The sequence below is a fragment of the Protopterus annectens genome, chromosome 17.part0 (assembly GCF_019279795.1).
Source record: "Protopterus annectens isolate FY-2018-M chromosome 17.part0, PAN1.0, whole genome shotgun sequence".
NCBI classification, from domain to species: domain Eukaryota; kingdom Metazoa; phylum Chordata; order Ceratodontiformes; family Protopteridae; genus Protopterus; species Protopterus annectens.
In genome coordinates this window covers 632,294,908-632,307,567 of record NC_056751.1, presented here as the reverse complement: position 1 = coordinate 632,307,567, position 12,660 = coordinate 632,294,908, and the positions used below count along the sequence as shown (strand labels likewise).

The window sequence follows — 12,660 nt, the reverse complement described above, 5'->3', positions numbered from 1 at the left end:
CACCATTGTGTTCCATCTGTGTTGTCCATTTTCATTCTTCAACTCCCATCCCAGCAACCCCCTGCCATTTAACAAATGATTTCTGGAAGGACAAGAGTTTATAATGACACCTCTGGTCCTCCTGTTGAGTTCCAGATAATGGTTTTCATTAACCAGAAATTTATAGTAATATTTCTTACTTATTCTCATCTAGCAAACAAGATCTGAGGTATGTTAGATTATGGATAAGGGAGAAGCTCAAGAGCTTTATGGTTACCACAAGCCATAGTAATGGCAGAATCAGATCCAAAGGTAAAATCTGAACCCAACTGTTGAGGAAGAATGAAAGTGGACAACACAGATGGAATGTTATGGGGAGTATGCAACTTCATTTTTGCAAAGTTTGTAGAAGTAGTCATTAGCTATGTAAAGGCTTTCAGTTGATAAACATTAAAAGCTGCATTTGTTTTAAAGGTATTTTAGTTGCTTTGTATATACATTCTACTGCAAGACTACAAGGTACTGCAAGGTACAAGACTAATGAGACTAGTGGCCACAGTTGTCTCGGTAGGTATTTACAGAGGACTTTAGTAACAGTTATTAGCATTTCATACTATAGCAGAGCTAGGACTGGAGATTGTCCAAAACGTTCAGAAAACCTTTTTTAGTCTCCTTCTCTGTGGTATCCATTGGACATGTGTCATTTAAAAAGTTTACTAGCGCTTTCTCTGGTTTTCACCTAAAATGATCCAGTGGATGGATGCCATGCTGTCTTTGTTTTATAGCCCAAGGTTACTTCTCCCCTAGTGCAGTCTGTAGTTGCATATGCTTCCATTGGAAGGGTCCAGCATTTTTTTTTCTGTTTTCCTGTCTTTGCAGTGACCTAGAATAGTAGTACTTCAATTTCTTCCTTTCCTTTGATCATTTCATTTGAGAGCACCACTTTTATCCTATTTATTTTTCATGAATTGTTTTTGATTTTTGTTAGTGACCATCTTTTAAAAATCATTTTAACACATTCCCTCCAATGGAGCTCTGGAAGTTTGCATTGCAACTTCCAGTGGGTGTAGTCTTAAGTTTTTCAATAAAATCGTAATATGTCCTCACATTTCAAACAAATGTTCATACCTCTGGAGCCATAGGAGTAAATAAAGAAGTGTAAATGACAAACTCTTTAGCACAAATTATTTTATTGTGTTCGTATTCTTTAGATTCTAGTTCTTAAAATGGATAAAATAAGGCACAGTAAATGCAAAACTATTATGTTTGTAATATTTTGTAAACCACTTACAATATCTCAGCAACTGCTCGTTACACACGTACTGTCAGCAGCATTTTGTTCATCCATGTAAAAGTTTTCATATGAGACTAAGCAGTTCTGTCTGTGCCACTTGGTTGTTGAGATATTTAGAGAAATGTGAAATTTATAAAAAATATAAATAAATGAATATTATGTGAACAATTAATAATCTCTTTACCTGCAGTAGACAGAAGACAAATATTAGTGCAGTTGTATTGTCCATCATGTAACCTTTGATTAAATCTTTCAGTAACTTGTATGCAGCATGGTTTGGCAATTAATGTACACATGAGTAGGCAATATTAGACACTTGCATGCATCAATAGGATGTAACGGTAGAAATGGCAGAATGTGTTACTAAGCTTTAATGAGTTAAGCTACACTGAATATTCGATTGGAAATGAAAGCTACATTTGACTGCTTTTGTTCAACTTTGCCCAAGAAAACAAAAGTCTCACATAGACAACACTTGGCATAAGCAGCAGTAAACTTCTGTTCACTTGACAACACATTTAGCATGAACAACAGAAAATTACTCTTCCCTTTAAATTCACATTCATTGAAAATGCATTAAAACTCTCATAGCAACTGTAGGAAAAACTCTCATTGAAAATGTATTAAAACTGATCTTCACTGAAAATGCATCTGGCCAGTGGCAGTTACAGTATACCTTGGATTGTGTGTTGTTTTCAAACCATATCCCCCTACACACATTTTTGGGACCATTCATGAATGCATGGATTCTTTGATTCACCTTTCTGATTGTTTTAATTCATGTTTATTGTTTATACAACATTTGTTAGTCTATTTTAAACTTATGAACATTTTTCCAGTAAGCAGTAAAAAATATACATGAACCAGTCATAACAAAAGTATCCATAAAGAACATTTATATTAAAAAAGGCCACTCAGACTACAATCATTATAATCCATCAGTATCCTTACTCAAGAATTGCCAACACGTTTAGACTGTGTACACATCATGTCTGACTACGATATAAATGTCCATAGTAAAGTATTCTACTTTGATTTACACAAATGCTCGCTAGTTCTGCAAATTCATACTAATAAAGGTTGTCATCTCATCAGGTCATTTTTATCCACAGATTCCTCTCAAACCCAGCGACTATAGCTACATTTTTGACTACATCCTTATCAGATGTCAGTGTCAGTCAAAAAATGAAGATGTTCACATATTTCAAATTAATGTCACACAAACATACAGTAGCCAAAATATTCCAGTTTAATTGACGCACATGCACACTACTCTTACAAAGCCAAATTAAAGACGGTTTAAAAATAAGATGATAAGAGCATAAAGGTACTTTCATCCACAGAGAGACCTTAGCACCCCACCAGCAGTTGTAATCACTCTTGTTAACTGTGTACATTCCTTATTGCTCAGAATACATTTTTATTTAGTTGTACATATTCTTTGTTGACCAGGTTAGTCCTACTAGGCTAATGACTCTTCAGGGGATACCTAAGGTGTTATTTATATTACTAATGCCAGGACATCAGGGAACTTCCCAAACTCTTTTCTATAGATGCCATGGGATCTTCTACATATACCTAACTCCCACCAGCTCAAGTGGATGAAAACCTAGGTTTAATGTCTCATCCAAAGGATGACTCACTCTGGAATGCAGGACCTCTCTTATGCTGTGCTACATTGTCAGCACTTCACCTCCCTGATGTGAGAATCGAACCCACAGCCTTCTGCATCAAAAGCTAGTGTGTGACCTGTTAGGGCACTGGCACTGTCAGTAAATTGCATGCACCTTATTGGTAACTTTGGATAAACTACATGAAATTGTAAAGATCATTATCATCATGCTACAGCCATGTGTTACGCAGTTTAAACAGTAGAGTATTTGAGAGCATAAGAAGTGTTAACTATCTGATAACATATGCACAATCTCTGCAAAATTAAAAGTCATCTGACAAGTTCCACATAAAGAGAACTATTACAAATGCAAAGGTTGCTGCTGGCAAACAACTTCACATTTCAATGCTTCATCTACAACTACAGTGTCTAATACTTTTAAAGCGTAAGTTGTCTGTGCATTAAAATGGTGTGCTAATGATATTGCCATAGCATTTCCTGAATTACAGTAAAGAGTTGATTATCCAAAACATCAATTATCCGAACACAGCCTTCCCAAGTTTTTGGGTAGGAAAAATCATAAAGTCTGAATATGTAAGCGCTATACGTATTTTCTTGTGCGTGTTTTCTGAGCTTGCAGCCCGCTCGTATGTGAAAAATATTCTTTATTGTTCACTGGAATCGCTGAATGGTTGAAAAGCGTATTCCCTTCATGCAGAAAAAAAATAGATTTCAGAAGTTTTTTATCCAGCTCAGTGTATGTTTGGTTATCTGAACTATCCTAGGTCCCAATTAGTTTGAATAATAAAATCTCTACTGTAGATCAGCTGTGCAGTAGGGAATGGCTGGTAAACAATGACAAAAAGGTTCATAGTTACTAGGCATGCAGTTCCAGAGATCTTTAAGGATCTTGACCCAAATTCCCAAGTACTCCAAACAGATTCTGGTTAAGTGATTTGCTCAGTGTCACATAGTAGGTAAATGAAGGTGGAAAGATTCAAACCCTGCACCTTTGCCACATGAAGAAGCTCATTAACAACTTAGAGCTTTAGTCCTCTGCTCTAACTGCCAGAGTAACAGCTTTTAATTAAATGCAGAAATCCTTTACAATCCAGTCTTGTTGAGCAGACAGTGTCACAGTAAATTGTAATAATGACTACATAATAGATGCAGAAGATTAGATGGTTCTGGACATCACTGCATATAATGCAGACTACATGACCTGACAAATGTCAACCCTTCAGTTGTTGGAAGAAATAAATGTGCTGTAAATCACACACTGAGTCAATGTACTACTTAAGTAGCAGTAAAAACAAAAAAATCTTCTGTTTGTGCTTAATGGGTGGTTTCCATTGGCACATGCTGAGACAGAGTATTAATGCTGCTGTCTGCCCCAATACTGTGACCATTAAAACTCACGCCAATTTCAGATGTTTCTCATTTGCAGGAAATAGTTTCTTTTAAAAAGTGAGCAAGTTTTTTTTTTTTTTAAAGCCTATGGCTCTGATTTTTTTTAAATTAATGGTGCATGGCCAGGCAGGCCCCCACCCTCAGCAAGCACCAAACCCTAAGCAGCTGCCTTGTACTGGGTCCTGGTCTGAGCAGATTCAGTGAAAAATAACAAAACTGAATTGTCCCCCAAAAAGGGGAAATCTTTAAATTGTGTTTTCATAATGCCTGATGCACTTTGTCACACTTGGGAGTTGAATTGCAGAAATGTAAGACAATTTTGCTGAGAAAAATATGGCATTGAGGTGGAATTATGCTTCAACTCTTTGCCTCTGCATGGGCTCTGGAAGGTTACCTTCTAGCTTCCTATCATGGCATCCTGAGCCTTCTGACAAAATCAAGTTATAAACTCACAGTACATTGAACTGTTCATATGACTTGAATCATAATTGTAAAGAATTGTGAAAAGCAGAATTGTTAAGCAAAAACGGATTTTCCCATTGGTATCTTTCACTCGATTCAAAGCCTGAAACTGAAGTTTTAAGTCACAATAAACACATTAATGACAATTTATAAATGCTATAGTAGCAACTTGCTGTACATCAGTAAAGGTTCAAGGTACATACACATTGTCACTAACAGTTTTGTTCATTAAGCTGTAAACTTCATACTAGGCCAGGCAGTTTTTGTCCATGTTACTTGGCTGCTGGGAAAAATATGAAAATGATGTCCATTTCTATAATTATGTACATGAACACTTGATTCTCTCTCTAGAATGACTGAAGAGCTATTAGGTGTCATTGACAGTATAAGTTTTAAGTTCCTGTCGTTCAGTTGTTTGTATGTGACTTGATTTTGCAGTTATTAATGAAAATATCAATAAGCAAAAGCAGATGCCTAGTGATGTCACTTGATTGATCTAGAAAAACACTGAAGATGTCACTACAGTTTAATGAGTTGACATAATTTTCTTTTTTTTGGTCAGTGTCTCTTTTTTTTTTTTTGCGACCCTAGCAGCTTGTCTGCCACCCGGTGGTAGTACTTCTAGCATGTCCATTCATTAGTTGCTTGCTACTTTCTTACAAGGATGAGAACTAGAATAGATACACCTTGCTTTCATGGCTTTGCACAGCTGGAAGATGGGACAACCATCCTAGTCAGTTTTCCTCATGCTGTTACGGATAATGTATACAGTGATATTGCCCATTCTAATGTCAACTTATCCTTGGGTATTTGTACCTGTGCAGTAATGACCAGGATTCCTAGTTGGTGCCTACAAGTACTCAGCTAATACCGGCCTGTAAATCTATTTATTGATATTTGGCTATGGGCAATGGATTAATCTCAATAGACCTACTTCAGCAACAGATTGGTAGGATACAGTTTCAGAGTAAACAAGCATCTACAGAGTAAATGAGTGGCATTAGTAAGCTGTATACTGGTTAACAGATAAAATAAATTTAATGAGTAGTGGAAATTTATGAAAGGCTATAATTTTATTTATTTTATTTTTTATTTTACATTTGTTAACCGGGGGTGTCTGACTTTTCAGCAGAGGCCCGGGGAGAAAAGCTCCACAAAGAAAAATTACAGACACATTTAGTTATTCAGACATAATCAGTATACACACAAATTACAAGAGACATGATTTTACAGTGGTATGCGGCACAAACAGTTACAGTGGAGAGAACAATCAAAAAAGATATTAATTTTAAAAATAAAGGCAAGTAATAGATTTGTGGTGTACAGCTGAACTTTGGAATGTAGGTAGAATACATACATAGTACACAGGTACAGTACATACATTGTAGATTAGCCAGTGTTTGTGAGTAAGATTGAAAAACTATTATCAATTGCTCTAGATTTAGTATGCATATGTTATCCGCTTTCACTAGCCTGGGTGACATGCAGAATCATTTGACCTAAACAACACTATGTATAGTTATGCTCAATGGATCAAAGCAGCACTACACACAATTATGTCTATTTGAGATGTCTGTGACAGAGATATACGATTTTGCCTGCCCTTTTAGCAACTATGTTTGTTGCACTGGCAGTTGCTGACATTACAGATTGAACTCTTAACAGCTGCATTGCTGTTTTAGAATAAACTTAATGAAAGTCGCAGTTGTGAAGGAGTCTGTATAAACAGAAGCCATGCTATAAGCATCTGGAAATGGATATTTATACACACAAGTCTGTTCATAGCCACTCTTTTCTGTTTCCATATAAACAGAAGCCCATGTTATACTTCTGCTAGATGATTCTCTGCCTGATCCATTTAAAAGGAGTCTATGAAAATCTTGCATGTTGTCATAAACCTTTGTGTCACCTGCAGCAGATTATAGGTTCATAGGTTGGTACTAGGCTATCGGCCCTAGGGCCTATACAAGCCTAGCCATAACAATTCCCTGGCTATTACTTCCCACAGTATTTACTTCCCTGGACCCCTGTCTAGCAGGGTGACTGACATGATCCTCAGGGTGAATTTCCTATCTCCCATCCAGTCGTCAGGTTCCTTTTGAAGAGGGCCAATGAGGCGCTCTGCTTGACATGTATGGGCATAGGGATAAGACTGAAAGTTTTTTTTCATTTAATACCATCCTCTGCATTTTTGTGGTGGTGTGCATCTTATTTGTGCATGGTTAGTTCTTGTTTGCACTTGTAAATGCAGCAGTGTAGTTTGTTACTGCATTGGATTAATGCCAGAGCACGGGGTTTGTTTGTCGAGGCTTTATGACAAAGTAAATTAACAGATGCAGTTGGCAGACTGCAGTTAAACTAAAGACAGTTTACACTGAAAGTGTATGTAAAGCATGCAACATTAATCAAGTAAAAGAATGTACTAGATGCAAAATTCATCTGAGATGTATTAGGAGTGGTTATTGGTTTACTATCATGTTGTCAAATTGCACTTCGTAAGGTCATCATGTACTCGATTCACATTCACGAAAATCACAATGCTGAATGTCATTATAGTTGACAAAACACAGAATGTCGACATTCCCTGCCTCTCTCGACCTAGAAACAAGCGCTGCCATTGTTTGAGAGGGAGAAGAGATTTTGTATTCCGGAATACCAGCATTCTGCATTTTCAGCATTCCGTGTTTGGATGTTCTGAAATGTGGATTCGATGATGTGCCATTCCAGATTATGATAGTAAACCATGGTTGTGTAGGTAGTACAGTATAGCAGGTTTCTGATAGCTGATGTAATAGGGAAGTGGAGTTCCTTGAACAGGGGTGGGCATGGACAATAAAGGACCACTTTGGCAAGCAGGGTTTTACAGGGGGAGGTGAGGCAAGATCTAGTGAATGCTGTGAGCAGAGCAAATGGGTTACGCATGAGAACAGTAAATGTCATGTTATTGCACGTGTATTATCCACATAGAATTCAGCCTTAGTGAAAGTAAGACTAGTTTAATTGAAACCTAAACATTTTTTTTAAATTGAGCCAACACCTTGATTACAGTACTACAGTATCATGTGGTAGAGGGACTTGACCCTTTCACTAAAATATTCTGTAGTTTAGCAGCACTGAACCTTGATGAATTGCATTCACTGAATTCTATTGTGCATTGCAGCACCTTTAGTAGAAGCAGCCTCTTAAAATTACACTTTGGCATGATTTCATGCTTCCAGGCAAATTGTTAGTCAGGTTTGAGAGTGGCAGCCCGGCATGGAGGACCACAACTGCCTATAGTCTTTGCTTTTTCTTTTTCCTTGCTAGCAGATGTTTAAACAGCTGATTCAGTTTAGTTTATGGTGTATGCAGATTTGGATAGGGAAGGGAAGCATTGGTTTCTTAACTGAAAGGAGTGTTAATAGACATTTGGAAGGCTGGACTTAACAGTGGTAAGTAAATTCAGATACCATGATTAAAAATGTGATGCATTTATCCAAAAGTGATGCCAGCAGTGTGCAACAATAGCATTTTTCAGTTTTATATAACCTGTATTTCTGAAAAGTGAATATAGAGTAACCAGTGATTAGGTCACTATCCACTCTTGAGTGATGCAGAGTTGATACAGCCTTAATGTTGTGGTGTTGTTACTGATGACTGGTAATATTGAACTGGGCTCTTCAGATAATGCTTGACTTTATTAGCCCACATCACACCATTTAACTTTTATTCCTTCATTGACTTAGAATGATAACATAGTGAAAACTGCCCCTAAAGAAGAAGAGAAAAAGGAAGCTGTGCCAACATCGTGGCGGACATCTTTGCGGAAGACTGGTAGTTACGCTGGTCTCAGTAGTGCAGTTGCTCCCCTGGAAGAACAGAAAGGGAAGGACACAGGAATTCCACGATCAGCCTCTAGTCCAAGACTCACTGCTGCAGAAATTGAGGTGAGAATACGATTGTCTCATTTCTAAGAACTGAAATCAACAAACATTGAGGTCTCTGGCTAACAGATGCGCACCAATCATAGGTTGAAAGAAGAGATGAGGGGTGTATTCAAAAAAAAAAGTAGATTTTGCTTTTAGACTTCATGCCATGCACCATGAAGTTTGAGTGGTCAGGATTTATGAATTATGTATGAAACACATGAAGTATGAGAAGTAAGTGTGTGGTTTGAAATTAACTTGCAGATTTCAAGATGTTAACACTTGAATGTGATTTCTTACTTTTCAGTGGCACTCATGATACCTGAAAAGTAGGTGAAAGAGTTAATAGCTTGCTGTACTTTATAGACCGTGAATCCTGTCTTTCATTAGTATGTTTAGTGTAGTAGTAATCTTGGTGTCTCCCAACTACCATTTTCTGTGAGTTTTTATTGTGTTTGTAGCACAGTGTGTGTGCATACATACGTGTTCCCACACACACACACAGCTGTGTGTCTCTGTGCATCTGTGTCTGTGTTTATTCTAAGGTCTAAGGAGAGCTTGAAGGCAGAATGTATACAAGACACAGGAAAATTTTCCTAAAGGCATCAGAAATTCAAAATAATAGTCCATTTGGCCTGAAACAAAGAGCAGTACCTATGGTTCTTTTCATGAATAATACTGCAGTGTTGCGCAGCCCAGTCCTAAGGGACATTGTAGTCTACATGATTCTTCCAAGTGCAGATGTTCTTCGTGTTTCACTGTTGCAGTCATCACACTTGGGTTATCTGCCTGCAGGTAGCCCTCAGTCGGTCCGAATACCAGAGTCTTGGGATTTCTTTGTCGGATGCTGTCTCTTCTTCCATGATGTCAGGTCGTCAGGAGTATAAAACATGCAGCTGACACCATTACATCAGTCTTTCTTGCCTTGTAGGAGCCTGAAGCAGAAGCAGTTCACAAGAGCCGGTCAGCCGCTACCTGAAATTTTCATTTTTCGAGTTTCAGACCTGAAATCTTCTAAAACTAAGTACCCTGTCTGGGATCCTTTTTTCTTGCTCTAACCGATGTCAGAAAAAGTTAACAATTGCCTTGCTTGTGGAAAGCAAATACCTCACAGAGATTTTCATTCTTACTGCGTCACCTGTTTAGGCCCAGACCACGACGTCCCTCGCTGCCGGTTTTGTACCTTGTTTAATGCTAAACTATTTGTCATCAGGCTGTCTTTGTCGCTAAATTCTTTTGCTCTCGTTCTCCGTATTCCAAAATGGCTTCGATAAGCCATCCGACTACCGATCTTCCAAAAAAACGTAAGGATAAAGACAGAGACGGACCGCATAGGTCCAAAACTGCCGATGCTTCTGTTAAGCTAGTCGCCAGTCTGGCAGTACTCTGTAAGGCACCTTCGCAGCCCCTGATACCAGCTTCTACAGATTTGCAGGCCTCTGCTGAGACCCATTTGGAGTCCATTATGCCACGAGATGCTTCTTCGACTATGGAACCTGCAGATGTCTCTACCTTGGATTTGTCCAGAGCCACTGTGCAGGCACCAGCTTCTGAGGGTGTATTCCAACCTACCGATGTTCGTATTAAACCGACAACTTCGTTTTTGTCTAAAATACCAAGTTTCTCAGGCCCAGAGTTGGCACTATGCCTAGAAAATGGATGACCAAAGTGCATGCTGAAGCTCCCATGCCACAAAAACAAATGCTTGGAATGGGGGAAGACCTTAGGGGAAGCCAGCCTTCCCCCGTGAAGAGACAAAGAATTGAATTTCCTTCTGATTCTACAGACCAAGAGTCCGATTACTCTGTTCCTTCTGATTACCAGGACATACCCCTATCTACCTATGAGGATTCAGATGCAGAGGATTCCATTCCCTCTGCCTCCCCTCCAGAGGATTTTTCTTTTGGTAAAACCTTGCATACCTTAAGAGAACATTTCCGCTGGGAATGCTAGGACTATCCTCAGTCCAAAAAGAGACTCAGAGAATTTTTAGAGTTGCCTCAACACAGGCCAATAGCTGTACCCCCTTTCCTGGATATTGTAGATGATGTCTTCATGGAATCCAGTCTTACTCCTGACGCTTTACCACCAGCCCCTAGAAAACCTGACAGGTACTACAGAGTGTACCTGACTCTTACAAATTTCTCTAAGAATCCTACTGCAGATCCAGAGACCATTTCCCAGGCACCTAAAGGCATTAAGGCTGCTACGGCCAAAAAATTTACACCTTCGGACAGGGATTCTAGAGCTTTAGACAGATGGGTTAAGAAGGTATATACCTCTGCAACTCTTGCCATCAGGGCTTTGAATTGCCAGTTTCACATGTTGAAGTACTAGCAACAGATTATGGAACTAATTAAGCAAAAAATGTTGTTACTTCCTGATTGTGCAGAAAATAAATATTTACAAGAGTTAATGCATTCTGCAAACCAAGTTAGTAAGCATCCTTTGCAGTGTGGGTTTGATGCCTTAGAAACATCTTGCGGGGCTGCTGTCACTGAGTCTGTACTGAGAAGGCATGCTTGGCTGAAGGAACAAATCTTGCTAGACCATGTCAAAGCAAAATTACTAGATGCTCCATTAAATCAGGATTGTTTGTTTGGCTCAAAAGCAAAAGAAGCTCTTAAAAAGATGGAGGAAAAAGCTAAATCTATGCAAACTGTCACAGATTTCTTACAGGTGCAGCCACCTTGATTCAGTAGGCATTGGCCTTCTAAAAACTGGTCCTTTCCAGTCCCTCCCAGGCCTTCTCAGTCCAAACCCAGGGGAAACAGACCACCAAGACTACAGTCTTAGGGTATGCGGAGATCCAAACAATGGAGTGCTCCCACCTCAAAAACAGGGAGTGGCAAGCCACCCCCTTATGGTAAAAGTTCACAATGACTTGTCAATTCTCCTTCCCAGCCATGTCCAAGTACTTGCACCCCTAAGAGGAAAACTTGCCCTTCATGCAAGAAATTGGATGTCCATTATTCAGGACCGATGGGTTCTAAACATTGTATTCCAGGGATACCGATTCTACTTCCACTCACTGCCAACCCCCAAGGGATTTGCCAGACCTTCCTCCAAACCAGTGGGCTGAGGCCCAAAAGCAAGTACTTTCCCTTCTCAATATCAGGGCTATTCATCCTGTTCCAGCAGAACAAAGGGGACAGGGTTTCTACTCCAGACTGATCCTGGTGCCCAGAAAAGAGGTCTCTTGGCGCCCTATCCTCGATCTATCAAACCTTAACACTTTTCTTGTGGTCCCAAAATTCAAAATGCTTAGACTGCAACAACTTCTTCCTATGTTAGCCAAGCATTCCTGGTAAGTCACCCTAGACTTAAAAGAAGCTTATCTGCACATCCCCATAAGGGAGTCTTGCAGGAAATATCTCCATTTCAAGGCAGGCTCTATGCACTGTCAGTTCTCTGCACTTCCCTTTGGCTTATCTACTGCGCCCAGTGTATTCACAAAGTGCCTGGCTCCAGCCATTGCGTTCTGCAGGCAGAGAAATATTCAGATTTACCCATACTTGGACGATTGCCTGATTCAGGCAGACAGTCAGGAATTGCTACTACAGCACCTGGCATTTGTGAAAAGACTCCTAACCTCACTGGGGTACACCATCAACAAAAGAAATCACAACTGGTACCCAGCCAAAAAATTGTATTCCTGGGAGCAAGCTTGAACACAACTTCACAGATGGCATTCCTCACTTAAGAAAAAGGTCTTTTTGACAAACTACTTCAAACTAATGGCCACCAAAACCCAGCTATCTGCAAGGAAAATACTACAAGCCCTAGGGTTCATGGCCTCATGCATTGTGCTAATTCCATATACAAGAGTGCATATGAGGAAACTTCAGTGGTACTTAAAAAGTCTCTGGTGTCAACATTCTCAAGACCTGGAAACATTGATTCCTATCATGCCTTGATTAAGGGCAGAGTTCCTTTGGTGGGTAGAAGCATGCAACCACAACAAGGGACTCCCTTTCACTCAGCCTCTTGCCGCCTAA

At 39.3% G+C, this 12,660-nt stretch overlaps 1 protein-coding gene across 1 annotated transcript in view; it reads left to right on the top strand.

Annotated features, from left to right (window-relative positions):
- Window positions 1-12,660, top strand: part of LOC122791483 (protein phosphatase 1 regulatory subunit 12A-like) — a 1,771,856-nt gene that overhangs the window by 788,603 nt on the left and 970,593 nt on the right. Inside the window, exon 9 of the mRNA XM_044059226.1 lies at window positions 8,483-8,683. Within this exon, the coding sequence (XP_043915161.1) occupies window positions 8,483-8,683 (201 nt within the window). The remainder of the gene's footprint in view (window positions 1-8,482; window positions 8,684-12,660) is intronic.